The sequence below is a fragment of the Amblyomma mixtum genome, chromosome 9 (assembly GCF_055824585.1).
Source record: "Amblyomma mixtum isolate Tamu chromosome 9, ASM5582458v1, whole genome shotgun sequence".
Classification (NCBI taxonomy): domain Eukaryota; kingdom Metazoa; phylum Arthropoda; class Arachnida; order Ixodida; family Ixodidae; genus Amblyomma; species Amblyomma mixtum.
Window position 1 is genome coordinate 6,562,794 of NC_143020.1, and position 17,793 is coordinate 6,580,586.

The 17,793-nt window shown below is 43.9% G+C and overlaps 1 protein-coding gene across 1 annotated transcript in view; it reads left to right on the forward strand.

The window, feature by feature from the left end:
- Positions 1-2,684: 2,684 nt before the first annotated feature.
- LOC149328178 (uncharacterized) overlaps positions 2,685-17,793 on the forward strand; it is a 37,410-nt gene continuing 22,301 nt past the window's right edge. Inside the window, exons 1-2 of the mRNA XM_089558920.1 lie at positions 2,685-2,703; positions 13,831-13,887. Coding sequence (XP_089415046.1) covers positions 2,685-2,703; positions 13,831-13,887 — 76 coding nt within the window. The remainder of the gene's footprint in view (positions 2,704-13,830; positions 13,888-17,793) is intronic.

The following is a 17,793-nucleotide window of genomic DNA, read 5'->3' on the forward strand; positions in this document are numbered from 1 at the left end:
TTATTTTGACAATGACCGAACTCAGTGTAAGCAAAAGCGTAAAAAGTTTAAAGGGCAAGAGCGAAAACGAAAACACTGAAGCATGATGTACCGACCATTACATTTTACTCCGCCTTTACTAGGCCCTCTTAAATTGAGGAGCGGCCCCATGGTAAAATGTATCCATGTAAATCTCCCGTTCGCATACCAATATGCAAGTAATGACTTCTTGAGCGCATTCAGGCAACGCTCCTTTGTAAGTGCAACGCAGAGAGCGTAACACACCGAAATGGGAATGAGTAGAAGGCTGTACGTAATCAGACGCGCGTCACAAGGGCAATAAAACCTCACCTCAAGGATTAAATTGCAAAGCTGCTTGCATATAAAAGCCCATACCTTCAAAAGGTGCGGCTAATGGTGTGGAGCCAGCGCCGTCTTCGAAGTGTGCGGCAACTGAAATATGACGTCATAATTAAACAACAAAACTTGACGTCATAGACAGGTGTTTTCGGTGGGAGGAGTAAATCCTTGAACAACTCGAGTCTCAGCGCGACACACGAGGCAAAGATGAGAAAAGCACGCACAACGAGAGAAGAGCACCGCCGCTATTTTCAGTAAACCGCGCACGTTGTGTCTTCTTCCTTCGTCTTTTCCTCGTGCGTCGCGCTCAAGTTGAAGCCTTCATCTCGAACCACACCTTCTTTCCGAAAGCAGCAGCGTGAGTCTGAAATTGCGGCTGGCATGGAAGAAAAAAAGCAGCGTTCGCACGTAGGTGATAGGAAAGTACTACGTTGATAAAAAGTAACCAATCGTTTGAGATCCCCGCTGATAAAGGTCGAGAAGCTGCACGCAGTGAAGTCACAAAAAAGCGAGATCCGCATGCCAAGGCGGGGTGCAGTCGACAGCTAGCGGCAAGCAAGCGGCAGAATAGCGAAGGTCAACGTTTGTCAAGGTGAATGACGTAAGAGCCGCAGGCCGCTACTGTGAGGGAACGCGAGCTACACATTTCATTAAAAGAGCTTTGCACTTTGGGAAGAAAAACACAAAAAAAGCATAAATAAACGAATAACTTGAACTGCGTTTTAAATCGCTATAAATTAACAATATGCGACCGATTACTCTTCACTCATTTGTGCTTTTACTCGCACTTCATATTAGCACTTCAGTTCCGCCGCCTTAGAGATGTCGCTTCTGCTTGTTGCAACCCATTCGAGACCCATGCAAACTGACCTTGACCTCGTCATTTGGAAGAAGCCTCTAGACACCAAAACCAAGAAAAGGACAACAAAGCACAACATATTTCCAGTGGGATACGAACCCATGATCTCTTTAAGTCGTGTGCGGTGCTCTATCAACGTATATAAGGCGGCGTCTTCCCAGTTTTCTGCTTTCGAGCGTATTCGTTTTCTATGTAACCTAACATTTAGAATTCAGTTCACTGCCACTCAATCGAAGATTGGACGCCCTTCGCCGCGTTACAGTTAGTAGAGCCCCTTACGTGGCATACGAAGATGGTGGAATGGTATGCCACTGGCGACTTGGGCTTCTGTGTGGTAGCGTAAACCCTGACCGTTGAAAAAACCCGGTGCCGTCGGGAGTTGTCCATAAAATCCCTGATTGGCTGGTAGGCAGTGACTTCATTAGCGATCGCGCAAGAGCAGGGAATGCCTAATTGGTGGCCAGAAGTGATCTCAAAAGGCAGCCTCACTAGACAAGTTATTGTCTGAGTTAAACCTCCTTCTGCTAACAACGCTTTGCGGTGCACACGAAGAGCTCAGGTAGAGCAATCTGGGTCTGACAAGGCTCGTTAGTCGCTTCCGGAAAAGGCATTAACAGCTTCGAATATTACCGCATTGCCAACACACAAAGGGATTAGACGTGCCAGTTTTTTTTTCTGCTTGTCTGTTAACGTTAATGTAAAAAACGATTGCGCTTTTAATTTACCCCTGAGAAGCACCGCAAAAAAGCATTCCGTTGTGGATTTTTGGTATCCGCAGCTATTCGCTTTTATTAAATATATGTCACAACGAGGCCTTCATATCTCTGAAAATTCCTGCTGATTTGTGATACTAGGCTCAGAAGACGTGTGCTGGCGAAGAATCCAGCAAATTGAGCCCTCGCAAATGGAGACAATTACAAATACGTTGTTTTGGGTCGAGAAATTCCGATGTTTGTGAACTCAAAATATTTAGAAAATTTCAAAACTTTTTATAGGAAACTATTCTTTGTGCCTGCCGTTTACCTTACGCCGTCCATATACTGCTCGAAACCTTCAGGTGGCACTTTGACACAATTCTTCGCTCCTTCAATTGTGTCGGCACAAATCAGCCCAAGGGCAACGCGTGTTACGCCGTCGCAATAGCTATCAAGGAGCGTTAGAAGGCAGCTGCGGTATAAGAATCGACTAGGCGAAAAGGCTATCCGTCCGCGAAGAAGCAAAATTATGATACACCGAGAGAGTTACTAAAGTGTACAGCTCCATGGTTTCAGTTGAAACAAAGACTGATTTTTATTTGTTGCTGCAAAATTACGCATAATTTCCTTGAAGCGACATTTCTATTCACAGTGATGATGAATATAATGTACACAGTGCCTAATGGTGAACATCTTCGCCTATTTTTTTCAATAGTGTCGGCCCGTCGCCTCAAGCGTGGGTCTTGGTAGGATGCATGAGCGTCGTTGTCTTTGTCTTCTTTGTTGTCACGATGTTCGCCACTATTAGAGGTGAGTAAGCCCTGTTATTCGCGGTCCTTCGCGTGTCAGTATTAAGCTTTGTACGAAAACAAATTATACAATCGATGAACACAAGGAACGGCAATCCTTTTTGATGATTTTGTTCCAGATTTTGTTCTCTCAATGCTTACTTACTTTGCATCAGAGTGAAACTTTCTTATAGGACCGGCATTGCCGAACATTTAACACCGTTCCTAATCACCTTGTTTTTCCTTTTCCTCTTCTGGTTACAAAATATGTTGAATTCACTTGTCGTAACGAATTAACAAAAAGAAAAACACCCTTTAGTGGCTATACCAAATGTACATATGAATGGCGCTTTGCGACTGCGGTGAGATCTGTGAACTCTTTTTCGGACCAGCAATTCCAACTAACTTTTTTGAAACCACTTTTTATTATGTCACAAGTGTAGAATATTGTAACGCAAAGTCATAAACACATATGCCAGGACTGGTCTTCCCTTCCGAAGTAGAGAAAAATATAGCTTTTAAAGTTATTCCTGCGCTCACGTTTAGTAGCTAAGGTTGTCTTAAAAAACGAAAGGGTCTATTTTTGACACTAAATAGCAGAAAATTAGAAGCGTCCCGAGGACAGATCTGCAGGTAATCTGAATCCTGTGCTTCAATCTTTTCATCTACGAAAAAAAAATACGTTTATAAATAACTTCCCGCGAATTAGTGGTGTTGTCCATAATTTCTAGATATGTTTGGGCCCATGAAATATACACGCAGAGCGGGCCCGTACAGTTCGTACCAAGATTGTAATAATGCATAGCAAAGCACACCACTGTCGGCTTCACTCTTTTTAGGAATGACGGCGAAGTTTACATACTTGTGCGTGTTAAACTTCTTGAAAGATCCACATGCGTCTAGCAAGCATGTGTGGCGCGCTCAGTACGGCTTATGCATTCCCATGCGTTGGTCCACACAAAGTTGAGGAAAAGAGACACAGGATGAGCAAACAAGCAAACATGTTTGATCATAAATTAAGTTCATAGTATTCAGCGCAAAGGCACAAGGCCAAAGAAAGGAAGGAAGCAGAAAGACCGTAAAATAAACAGTGGGGCTACAGGTGCCTTTGCGGCTCACCCGAGAGTGCGAAGTTTTCGCTGGCAAGTCCTTCGTAATCGGCACGCGCACAAAGGGATTTTTCCTTCGGTGAAGGCTGAGGGAGTCTGCAGCATTAGTGACGGTTACGGGGTAGCGAAGCGCTTGGTCGGCGGCAGCACGGGCAAGTGGGCCATGCTTCATCCGGGTCTTGATCGAACTCGGCGTCGGGGTGGGAGGTGTGTGACTGCTCTTGGATCTCTCCTACGGCGAGTCTTTCCTTCATTTCAAAGCGGAATGAGCGGGCCAGACCTCTTTCACCTTAACGACTAAGAGGCTTGTGCAGGAGTCCTCGACTCTGCAGCGGAAGGCATCAGACCGCTCTAGGATTTCCCTACGGCGTGACTTTCTTCTTCACCACTAAGCCTAGTCTCCGGAGTCTTCCTCAGCGTCCCATGCTTCCCTCTTATATCCCCTCTTAGAGGGTAGTCGTCGTCCTCTCTCTCCTACTGGCCGGCGTTGATCTGTTCGTGTTGAAGTTTCCCTCTTGCAACAATCCTCTTGGTTCTGCCATCATCATCATCAGCCTGACTACACCCACTGCAGGGAAAAGGCCTCTCCCATGTCTCTCCAATTAACCCTGTCATTTGCCAGCTGCGGCCACTGTATAGCCGCAAACATCTTAATCTCATCCAGCCACCTAACTTGCTGCCGCCCTCTGCTACGCTTGCCTTCTCTGAAAGTTCACTCTGTCACCTTTAATATCCAGCGGTTATCTTGCCTTCGTATTACATGCCTTGCCTAAACCCATTTCTCCCTCTCTGTTTCGACTAAGATGTCATTAATCCGCGTTTTTCCTCACCCACTCTGCCAGTTTCCGGTCTCTTAACGTTGTATCTATCATTTTTCTTTCCATAGCTGGCTGCGTTGTCCTTAACTAAGGCTGAACCATTTTCGTTAGCCTCCACGTTTCTGCCCCGTAGCTGAATACCGGCAAGATACAGCTGTTGTGTGCTTTTCACTTGCTTGCTTTCCAAGCTGTTCGACCTGGGCGCAGCATTGATGTTCTTATTTATTGTTCTTGAGGCCGCTAGGCTTGACTGTTTGCTCTGAAAAATGCCAGGCGAATACATGTGCGTGTGCTTTCTGCGAATTACGTTTATCTACCATTCTGAGCTGCAGTATTTCAAACCTTAAACATCTAGAAAGATTCTCCATAGTAAATTATAAAGTAGCTTTTTTTTCTGACCTTCGCCGGCACTATAAACTTGATACGAGCTTCAATGTCTATCCTGCTTTTGCCAATCAAGACTATTTGTTGCATAAAGAATTGTGTTTTTCTCTCTCTGTTTTTTTCCAAGCGTTCCTGTGGCTCAACACTGCGAATACTCCTGGTGAGCGTTAACCTATTTTCAATCGTTGGTAAAAAGTGGGTGACCTTTCCGATTGGCACAAAGTGCTTCCATGGATTTTTGCGAGCTACGCCAAACTGTGGGTGCCCCTAAGCTGTACTGTTTAAGCTTTTTATCGAAATAACATCTGCATATTTTGATTTCACAGTGGACTTTAGTTCTCCTTATGATTAGTGGTTTCGTGAAATTCATGAAATTTCGCGATACGGAAAACTCACACGCTTCCTGTTGAGTGTACTAGCTATAAAGTTCCACAATTTCAGAAAGTGTATTGAAATTTCACTCATTGAAAATGAGAAAGATAGACACTATCGGCAGGAACAAATAGAACAGATTGTTACTTAAATAGGTGAGGGGGCTGTTGAACTGGTAGCCATGGTATTGTAACGACTTTTTCACTATCCATGAAACAATATTTCTACATCTTGAAATTTTTCTAAGCTCATACCTTGTACGGATTTGCAGCAACTGCGCCATGAAATTTATCTGAGTTCAAAGCTTCGACAGAAGTGCCATAAGGTTCAACGCTTCAGCATTCCCAGTTGGAATAAAAAGAGCAACTCTAGCGTACACAATGTTTTTTTTTACCATTAGGATTTAACATCTCTATATAAGCTACAACATGACACTGTTCGGGACTGGAACAGTTTTCCATCGAACATTGTACGGATCGCATTTAATGATGCATTTTTCCATGCACTGCAATAATTGTTTTATAGCTACAATGAAGTCTGTACCCCCTGCTGTAATGCCCTGCGGGGCGATGCAGGTAACTAATAAATAAATAAGTAAATAAATAAATAAATATAAAATTAATTAATTAATTAATTAATTGATTAATTAATTAATTAATTAATTAATTAATTCACTAAATAAACACTCGACTCAGGATGACACTGCGGTCCTGCTCGATAATTATTAGCACAGAGGGCGCCAACAGCAAACCGCGTTCCAAATCATGACTTCATAACATTACATACATTGAATAAGGATGTATTGCGGCTGCACGAAAAAAATTATCTCCTTCGTAACTTTGCACGGCAGCGTTTCAAGACCAAATTTTTTTTAGCTTCGGGCTGCGCTTTCAGTAAAACGTTGAGGGCCAGATCGGCGCTCTCGAAATCTGTATTCATAAATATTTGCAAACGGTATTCCCTACACTACTTCCATCGGCTTAGTAAACCATCCTTCAGCCTGATTATTTTCTCATTGCTTCGGCGGTGTTAAGATTTCAGTGATCCTTGCTAAACCTTGAGCCGCTAGCAAAAGCACAAGATTTCAGAGTCAGACACTCCGTCACAATCGGAAACTATACGCTGTAGGTGTCTTCCATAACGCAAATTTCAGTGGGCAGAAGGCTTCATGCGTGATCCCTTTGTACAAGTGCTTGACCATTTAAGAGGATACGAGATTATAGCGTTTTACAGCGAAGGGTAGAAAACTGCAAAATCAACAGCAGCAGTATATATAACATAAGTTTCAGTACGGTAACGGCGGAACATTATTGGAATGGCGCTCATATACGCAAAAGGAATATAAAGTATGCTAAACATGTTAATCAATGCGTATATGCGTCGTTAGAAATGTGCATACTGCAATACATGGCTGTTCATATTTTGTAACTGCGCACCGTGTATAAATTATAATATGAGCTTTCTCCAGCATTCATCAGGTTTACCTAAAAATTCAGAAATGGACGCCAGTAAATGCGTCTGACTTGCTCCTCGCTGATAAAACTTTACATAGGATAAGGCACAGTCTAAATAAGAACGCATTTAAAAGGTAAACGTTACAAACCATGGCAATCAGCCTTTAGAAACGCCGTTGAAAATGACGGCAATTAGCTCAGATATACAGCAATTGCTTATCACATGCAAAATCATTCACGAAATAATGTAAAATTCCCGCCAGGCTAAAACGGGTCCATCGTATGGGACGAACACCTGTATTGACCTGTACAGAGTGTTACGCAGTTGCAAGTTTTACATATAATACGTTCTTGCTCAAGTCATGTCTTAGAAAGATATGTGCATTTAGTAAAATTTGCACACACAGCATTCTTTTTCAGCCTTGAATTTTATTTAGTTTTAAGCCATTGACTGCATTTAAATAATGACTTGAATTCAATTTTAAGCAAAGATAAATATTTCAGATGCATTCCAAAATTTTCATGCACCAAATAACTCATGCCATTCCTCTTTTAACACATAGTGGACAGAGCTGCCTCGTTTTCACTAACCCCTAAGTGCTGCTGATAGTATTACTGCTAAAGAAATGAGAATGTGCGTCCAACAACACTGCCTGAACAGGCACTGCAATATCATCCATGATATATTTCAGCGCATGTTCCTTCTTCAGTCTTTTTTTCTACAACCTTGCATTAAAAGAACATCGTATAGGAATAAAACGTTCAAGTGTTCCACCTTTCAAAATTTCATTTGTAGGAAATAAAACCCTCCCTGAAAGCCTTTCCTGGAAAGCACTCAGAACAGTGCCGCGTCTCTATGAGGTGCGGTGTTTTTGGGAAGATGAAAACAACTATCCACTGTTCTATCAGCACCTTATCATCTGGAATAAAACGTAATTTTTTACCCGGCCACAGGAATTCAACCTGGCAGCGTAAGAATTAGCTTTATTTAAACAATTATTTTAGTTGTTGTAAATACCTGAAAGATATTACTTGCTTTACAATCCTTTCTTAGTTTACTGCTTCCTTTCACATCTGAAATTCTGGCCGTGCATTTTGTAGTTTTTTGGGCCGGGAGCCGCAGGGCCTTCAACTTGGTACCGGCGAAAAACATTTTCTCTCTTGCTAACGACTGATGCCTTCGCTGTTCCATTAGAAAAAAATGTTATGCGCACGTTTGCTTTCATCATTATCAGCTCCAGAAGCCCGTAAGTCGCGCTGCAACAAGATGCCTATCCGGTTGCTCCCTTAGCGATCTTCGTCAGACACTCTGGTCAAGTGGGAAACCGGTTCACGCACGGAAAATGTAATGTGTTCTCAGAAACCGGGACTACATCTTGTATTGAATGCCTCTTTCTATCCCTCTTTCCAGCACACCTAAAGCGGAACACTACGACCACATCCGGTAAGTTTTACTCCATATTTACCGAAAGGAGTAGGTGGGCATGGTATTTGTCGCAGAGTGCCCCAATGCATTGCTCTGCGCTTAGTATATACATTTGTGTGCCCAGGCAGAATTTCCACCGGTGTATTTACGACTTTTATGCCGAAGAAAATAAGTTTTTTTTTGTCAATTACAACACACTTTCCTACTGTACCAATGCAGTTATATCATATACGTTATTTTTTTTTAAATTGTATCTTCTGCAGCACCTCCTCTTTAAATAATCTTGCATTTTGTTACACACAGATGTGCGAAGATATTCGTCTTTCTTCGCAAAAAAACTATGCATGGCCGAAGTTCTTGTAAAATTTTAAAATCCTATTCAAAGACCTGAACAGCGCGAACTATAGAAACGTAAGACCCATCGACTTGCATTGCATTATTTGGAATTTAAATTAACTGGATTCAAACGACGTTCACCTTTCTACGACTATTAACTTATCTGAAAGGTACATAACATTCAAAGTTAAGAGTAAAACGTTGAAACATTTTCTTAGTGTAGATAAAAATGAAGTCAACACTTAGAGAGGCCTATATTCGGATAGAAGACGAGAACGAAGGGGCACAGTGCACAAACAAGGCGCCCCACCCAACCAATAGCTGTCCGTATTCAAGTTAGAGCCACTCCCATCGACAAGCTTCGCACGCCCGCTCAAAGTGCGCCCGATCTTGAAAGTAGTTCATAAAGACGCCGTTTTGAGAAGTAACAGGAATCTCACGCAGTAACAGATTTTCACAAAGTCGCTGTTGTTAGGCCAACAAAGCAATACTTGAACAGCTTCGTCCACTCCAGGAAGAATATTTCTGATTTATTCTGCACACCCTCTATTTCATAAAAAAAAATTAGGATTTGACGAAATATCTGCAGTTGCAGTCAAGAGATGATACTGGGTCCGCACGATGTCTCGCTAAACGAGCCCCCTGAGCAAAGAGCGGAAAAAAATGTGCGGTAGTCGGTGATCACCACGGAAGAGGAACTGGGTCACTGAAGCATACTGGGCACCATAGGGCGACGACACAAGGAATGAAAAGACATGAGACACGCGGACGCTGACCTACAAAAGTATTACAAAGCTTCGAACAACAAAATTAGAGATAACTGCGGCAACCCGCATTGAGAGACTGCGAAAGCATTGACGCCTCTTCGGCACTCGTCGCCTCTCTCTCTCTACCATTTTCTTTTTGTTTGTTAATTAACATAACTACTGAATTAGCACAATTCTCTTATGCTTTTATTATAGGTTGATTTATTTACTCTTATTATACCTTCTTTCATCTGAATCAACCATTTCCTGTCAACTTATTATATCGCCGTCCAGCCTATTCAATCGTTCAATGGTTGTTCAGTTCAGTTCAGTTTATTTACCTTAAAGGCCCCTTCTATCGGGGGTATTACATAAGGGGTGGGATTTTAATGAAATGAGCAAACAAAACAGCGAATATTATTTAGCACTGAAGGTGATCGGTTACATGTTCTTGAAAAGTAGAGGATGAAGCGATGTTGACGATGTCACGGGGTAGGCCGTTCCAGTCCGTTGCTGGTCGAAGGAAAAATGAAGCAGAAAAGGTGGCAGTATGCGATGGGGGCCGGGCAACTGTAGGGGATGACTGGTGCGGTGAGATATGCATGCGGCAGCTGTGATATACGGTGACCGATTGAGGGAAGAATGAAATAATATGTGATAAAGGGTGAGACTTGAAATGCGATGACGGAACGAAAGGGGCGGTAGTCCTGATAATGCTTTCAATTAAGAAATGGTGACGTCATATGAGTATGAAGAGTGGATGAATTGTTGCTAATATATAAGTAATTATTCTCTCTCAATGAGCAGTTTTGTTCGATTAATTATCACTCAAAAATATGTTTAAATTCATTTCAGACTTTCTTTTTACTCCTCTACCTATTTTGCCACTATTTTGCCATCCACGGCTGTTTTCCCGTCCGCTCACTATATCGACATCCCTGTTATTTTGATGTTTTTTGACATTTTTGGCTCTAATAAATTCACTAATCATCCTATTGGCATAATGTTTTTTGCGCAGCATATTCCCATCATCCTCTATCGATCGCAGTCATTCATTTGATGCTAGCTCTTCTGAGAACGTCACAACTGCGGCAGACACGTTTTGCGGACACGGGTTGGTGTCACCACCCCGCCGACATAGCCTAGAAATGCTTTCGCATTAATATACAGGTAGAACGTAGCAAACAAAGCATTTTTCCTTTATTTCTGTTTCTGTGTCGTCTTCCTGTGGTGCATTGAACCCTTCAGTCATTACAGACCAAAAACAATAATAAAAAGGCACCTTTTGGAAACACACAAAGCCAGCATTCAACGGCAAAAACAGTAAAAATGTTGTAGATTGGAAAAAAGAGCCGTGCATGAGGCATGCAGGAAAATTAAACACAAAACAGCGTGTCTAAGCAGAGTGACCAGGCTTAAAGAAATTAGGCGCAAAACAAGGCAGGATGAAAATAGAGGAAAGATTAGAAATCAGGAATGGCTCAAATATAAGAGGCAAATATAATGTAGGAAGCACGTGTAAAACAATGAGAGGGCAAAAAGGAGAGTCTATCATGATTTCCGAAGTACAGACTTCTTAATGCACAAGAAGTTGAAAATGATGAAGTTTGCAATACCCGGATATCTATCGATTTCGACTATACACTGTACTCTTCTGATTTTGCCTAATATGAGAGAAATTCCACCGGTTATCGCATTCCAAGATGAAACTATAGTTTCGCCGATTGTGCACGTAAACTGTTTATGCCTGGATGGCAGAACTCGTTCTGAAGGGCTACATACGTGATGGGAATAATTTAGAAAAGCAAAACTCTTTCACCCTCAACTGAGCCCTTCAGAATACGCGCCGAGCCCCAGAAATTAAGGTAATTTGTAAAGTAATTGCGAAAAATTTGGTGGCATTGTCTGAACGAGTAAGGTGTCACAATTTGTGTTGGAACGTGTAATAAGAGGCTATACTCTATGATTATGGTTGATGTGAATGATCTTGCAAAATTTAGATGGCCCCTGATGAAGTTTTTAACTGTCATGGATGTTCGCTATTGGAAAATATAACTGGAGGGCAGTGCGAGAAATGTCGATGAATAAATGTTACAGCGACAACCTTTACGCAAATTCTGAAGGGGTGGCTAGCTACATGGGCGAAATTAGCGGCGCATTTCAGTAATCTCTCCATGTAATAACATGAATAAACAAAAAAGAAACAAACAGGAAGCCAAGGCTATGGCAGTCGTCGATGCTACTCAGTTAGCCGGCTTGTAATCTTTTCAACAAAGGAGTACTACGAGAAAAGGACATCAGCTTAGTTTTTCACATCTCAGGGTATTACACGAAGCGGAACACCAGGTGCATTCTGCATTGATTTCTGAGAAGAAAGGTGGTATGCCGGATGATTAGGTATGTGGCCTTAAGTCTCACTGCCTTCGGCGAATCTTCAAGTCAAGACTCATCCCCGCTCTAAAATCCGTTTTTTAGATGAGAAAAGTAAGCCGCCTTTTAAGTGGCCCCGCAGAAGCGCCATCTTTTAGACCTCCTGTCAAGCTGGGTACTTTAACAAACCATCTTATTAGAACCCAGTACCGGGTGCCGTACTGAAGAGATTTGTTTTGTCTGTCTTTTTTGCAGTCGTGTGGACCAATGCAACGACTACATCCGGTGAGAATTTGTGATCTTTTCCCGAAAGCTTTTTGACCACGGTGGGCGTTGCAATCCACGTTAACCTATTCAAAGCACTCGAGGGCAAATTAAATATGTTTTGAGTTTTTGGGTGCAATTTTCGTGTGGTTTTTATCAGTCAGTTTTATGTTCCCCATTACGATGGTTTTCAGTCGCCTCGCCAAGGCTCCTTCAACTGAGCGAAAGATTTCAAATGAGAAGGAATATTCTTTAGATGTACCTGGACACAGAGCGCATACATATAATTTAGAACATGTACATCGTGCCATGTCTTTCCAAAGGCAAGGAATGCCTAGGCCGTACCTTTGCGTTTGTTCAGCGAAAAACAGCCGTAAACATCCACCAGTAGCAACAGCTTCGTATAAATTCATTTGTAAGCATGTTTTGGCAATCCGAAAATATTTTTCGCCTAAATATAACTTCTGTTTTTCCTTGAAAACCAGCGAAACGTCGAGCGAGCATTCAAAACAGTGCCATCAACATTTCTAACTCTTGTCGACGAAAATATCAACGCAGTGGATTGTTTTGCACTTCCAAGAGTGCAAAAAATATCGCTGAGCGCCCAAGTGCGCAGGTGATTTGGTTGCAAGGAATCTTTTGTCCCAAATATCAATGTTACTACCGCATGCCTGGTGCATCTATCGTGCTCCATCGCTCTGCAACCGCCATCCAAGGGTAGTTTCAGGGTCAGTGCTATACCCGTAAAGATCCAAGGTTTTTATCAGTTTCTTAAAAGTACGTTCATGTCCAGAAACCGTTGATGTCATGAAGAAATCATAGCTTCTAGTCACGAGGTTATCCAGGCTTTATATCCTAGTGTATTTCGAAAACCTCTTTACATGGCCTGTTTTCACTAATTTCTGCCATTCACAGAGAGAGCAAGTTCAGTTGTTGTAGAGACCCCGCACATATATGCCATCTGCGTTTGCAGTTTTTGTGGTTGGTCGGCTTTAGTACACCCTCCAATCTTCTAGCCCTTTACTGTGCTATATTGGTTGCTGTGGCAGCAATGCCATCATATCTTTTAAACTCCGTGGCAGACTTCTGCCTGAATTGCTCTCTTAGAAAACGGACATGCCGGTACATGTCAACTTGAGCTATGACTATGATCGCCCACCATCACGTCGATAATCCTGTAGGCTTCATTCGTTCGAAAAGTTTCCCCTGCCTAATAATGAGGTGCTATTATTGCGGCTTTAAAACAGAAGGCGCACGATAAAATTACCGTGATTTCATAAACCGACAATAAATTTTATAATAATGATTTTTGTCTTTCCCTTTTGTTCCAGAATCCCCGAAGCTGAACAGCACGACTACACCTGGTATGGCTAAAACGACTATTCCTCTGCCTAACAATGAGGAGCTATTATTACGACCATGAAACAGATTGCGCGCGATAAAATTACCGTGATTTCATAAACCGACAATAGATTTTATAATAATGGTCTTTGTCTTTCTCTTTAAATCCAGAGTCCACGAAGCAGAACAGCACGACTACACCAGGTGTGACTTGACCGACTATTCCTCTGCCTAATAATGAGGAGCTATTATTACGGCCGTGAAACAGATTGCACGCGATAAAATTACCTTTATTTTAGAAACCAACAATAGATATGATAATATTGTCTGTCTTTCTCTTTCAATCCAGAGTCCACGAAGCAGAACAGCACGACTACACCAGGTCCGACTTGACCGACAATTCCTCTGCCTAATAATGAGGAGCTGATATTACGGCCGTCAAACAGATTGCGCGCGATAACATTACCGTTATTTTAGAAACCAACAATAGGTATTATAATACTGTCTTTGTCTTTCTCTTTTAATCCAGAGTCCACGAAGCAGAATAGCACGACTACACCTGGTCTGACTCGACCACCTATTACACGTGAGGCTCTTTGATTATTTTCTCACTGGATTATTACCACGGTGAGAGCTGCCCGTGGCACTAATCTTTCGAGCGGATTAGCGGTCGCTAAATGTATACACTAGTGTCCGCATGGCGTTTATATTATCCCTTCGCAAGAAAATGGCACACGTATGTCCCATTTTGTTCCCCATACTAAAGAGGTTGTGAGGCACTGGGATACAGCAGTCCCACTTATAATGCGCTCCCACCTATCTTAAGGTTCCAATGATTTGTTTAAAAGTGGTTTCAGCCGCGTCCACTAGATGACGTAGCGAGTCGAGACCTCTAAACTTCGTCCTTTTTGGGGGGCGCGCTGCAAGTTTTTGGCTATATTCGATCTGGCAAAAAAAACAAGATCAAAATGCCCGGTGATATATTCTTTTTTTATGCCTAAGGAGGAAAAACTCCACATCTCAACATGGACTTGTTCCAAAGATTTCACATGACAAGCAATAAGGCGGCAGAGCTTTTTGTTAGCATGCTAAAAATAGCTGGACATTTAACGATTGAATATTTAGCGGTTATGCTCAAACATCGTATGTAGTTTGTTTTTGGGCGCCAAACTGTTAGTAACTAAAATTCAGAACGCAAGCACCAAGCAGCCCTTCCGAGACAACATCGAGGGCAAAAAATGGCCGGAAATAGTTGGCGTCTGCGGTGATGTTCGGCTCGTGGACAAAGGACACAACCCTGTGATAGTGAAACGAGTAGACGCCGCTGGTGCTCCAAGACGGGCGACGTAGTGCGAACAAGCTCAAGATTTATCGAACAAGTGTGAGCAAGGTCATGAAGTGGCTAGAAGAAAATAACTCAGTAAGTTAGCCCACCTAGGTCAATTCGACAAATACGTCCCATTTTCTTCATCTCCATTTAGTGGAAACGGAACAAATATGTCCGAGTTTGTTCCACTTAACTATTTGTACTAAAATTGTGAAATTTGTTAGGAACCGTTTCTGGGAACGTCAGTGGCTCGTGCAATGAAAAGTTTTTCCTCGACTTTACAAAAAAAAATGTGTGCTGTCCCACAGAGGGTTATTGGCGCGAAACATTGTATTAATTTTTTTATGTTCAAAGCCGCCGGCATGTCACTTAATCATTATTTCTGACCCATGTTGTAACGAGATACATCTCGAATGATCGCAACCACGGGGAACTGGTTCTAAGTTCAAGGATATTATCGTAGGTGCTCTTAGGGCCTTATCTAGAAAGAAATTTGCTTTCTTTAAACGGACCACGGCGGAGAGCAGTGAGAGTTCTGTTCATCGAAGACCAGTGAGCAGGGTTGTTGCTATTATCGCCGCCAATTTCTTTTGTTTTTTGAGCGCTCAAGAGATCCCAATAAAGAATGCCTTTTTCAAGCCTTTGGGTCCCTTCCTGACTGCCGGACTTCCGTCCCCACTATGCGACATCTGATGGCGATGCTGTCCTGTAGTTTTCCTATGCACCCCAAAATAACGCCGCGGTGGCTCAAGAAGTCACCCTTGGTTTTCGCATGCGTCATGAGCAGCCCATATTGTGTGGCCATACCCATCAGGACATAGCAGAATGGCTTGACGTATTCGGCAGAGTGGCTGCGCTGAACCCATAGGACAACGACGCCAAGCTCCGGAATGTCTACGCATTTTATGACCCATGAACATCGCAGTGTGAAAACCATGCAAAATTCTATGACTACTTGGAAGAACTTGGAGAGCCAACTACGTGGAACGACCAGAAGCGTCGGGCACAAAGAAAGCGCAGACCGCCTGCTCCTGACCCGTTTGCAATGTTCCCACAAGACTGCGAAAATGTACTTTGCAGAGATGGCGCTCCTTTTCAGCAAAGCCGACACCGCCATGTTCGAAGACAAGATGGCCGACTTGCTCATGCGATGTGGCAGGGAACATCTTTTCACCAAGCTGGTACGAATCCCCCTGAACCAATTTGAGTTCCCCACCAAACCGCTGATAGTCGATATCTTGAATGCCCAGGCGCTCCTGTACGACCATCAGGCACTTTTCTTTTCAGCGATACCGATGGATATGCTAACCCTAAACACCTCAAACGTGCCAGACGGATTTCGCGAAATCATCTTCGAGAACACCGCCTAATCCTTTCGTCGCTAGCCCAGCCTTATACTCCTGCAGTAACGGACGATGTCCACAAGAAACTCCCGCAAGGTATAGGCGTCCTGAAAAAACGATAATACGCAAAGCAAGACTAGCTGCAATGACCCACGCCGCGGTGGTACGCAGCCAACGACCCATGTCAGCCCGCCCCAGCAACGTTATGCACCATCTGAACTTCTGCAGCCACCCGCTCTGCCAACCTTGGACCAAAGAGCTACGCCAAGGAAAGTACACGTCTAGAGAACTCCCGATAAGCGCCACCCGCTCTGCATTCATTGTAGTGAACCAGGGCACATTATCCGGCACTGCCCTTATCGAGGAATGGGGAACAAACGCTTCCCCTGCGGCGCTGTGCGACTACAACCCGGCCAGCGATCACACGCAGTCAGAGTAATTGCGTCAGCTTGATCACACATAGAGCGACTCATCAACGTTAGGGACACTGATATCTCCGCGGCTTCCCCACCGCACCGCAGGTACAACGCAGCCGCCAGAGGTAAGCTTTCCACCCCCACAGGGCAAAATGAAGGCAGCAGCCTTTTGATGTTAGTTTCCTTCCCGGCGAAACGACGAAGATCCTCCAACGACCATGACGCCACGCACTCAAGTGGTGGACCCGACCAAACGGCTCACAAAGCCACATCAACGCTGCTGAGTGCTGCGAAGACAACGCCCCATATAGGACTCGATTCGCCAGCCATGCCATCGCCTTACAAAACGATCGACGAGTAGCGGCAGAGTACGAAGTAACGACTATCCAGGGCCGCAACTTCAAAGCCTTGGTGAACACCTCTCTCTCTTCTTAATCATCGGTGAGCCGTCCTCCGCTTAGCTAAAGAAGGTTACGACAGTTTGAGACGGCCCGCATATGCGCGCACTCGGAGGCCATCTCACCACCTTGTCGCGATAGTGTACTCCAACAGTTACGGACCACGGAGACACGCGCCGTGCACCTTTCACAGCGCTCGCTTAGTGTTTCCGTGATGTTTATGATTTGTGACGGTTTAACGTCCCAACGCGATTCAGGCTATGAGGGACGCCGTAGTAAGAGCTCCGGAAATTTCGACCACCTGGGGTTCAGCTTGCACTGACATCGCGCAGTACACGGGCCTATAGAATTTCGCCCCCATCGAAATTCGACCGCCGCCGCCGGACCGAACCCGCTACTTTCGGTTCAGCAGCCGAGTGCTATACCCGAAGAGCTACCGCAGCGGCTTTTCCCGAGACCTGATTCTACGCGCGGACTTCTCCATGCAGCACCAACCAATCATTGAGCTCATGCTAGAGTCCATCACACTCTCAACGGAGGAGTCCATGCCTTCGAACTCGACCCTGACGAATCATGTAGCGCTCAGTGTGCTCGACAAAGAAGTGAGCATATCCCTACGTTCAAGCATTATGGTCACCGTAGCTGTTTCTATGCCAAAAATATTGACGGCGTCATGTAATGAAATATGCATCTGCTGCTGGACCAAGGCATCCCTTTGCAGAATTTATCTCTAAGGTGGTCGGGGAAGGGCAAGGCTGTAATAGCAACAAACTTCAGGCGAGAGTAACGACGCCTGACGGATTTGAGAAGGTAAGCGCGTATGCAGTCCAGTGCTTGTAGAAAGCAGCAGCTAACTATTCGACAGCCGAGTAGGAGTGTCTCGCCATCATCTGGGCTACATGAAATTCCGCCCCTTCCTGTAAGGGCGACCATTCAAAGTTGTCAGCAACCTGCATGCGCAGTGCTGACTTGCCAATTTGAGGATTCCTCCGGCCACCACGCTTAACA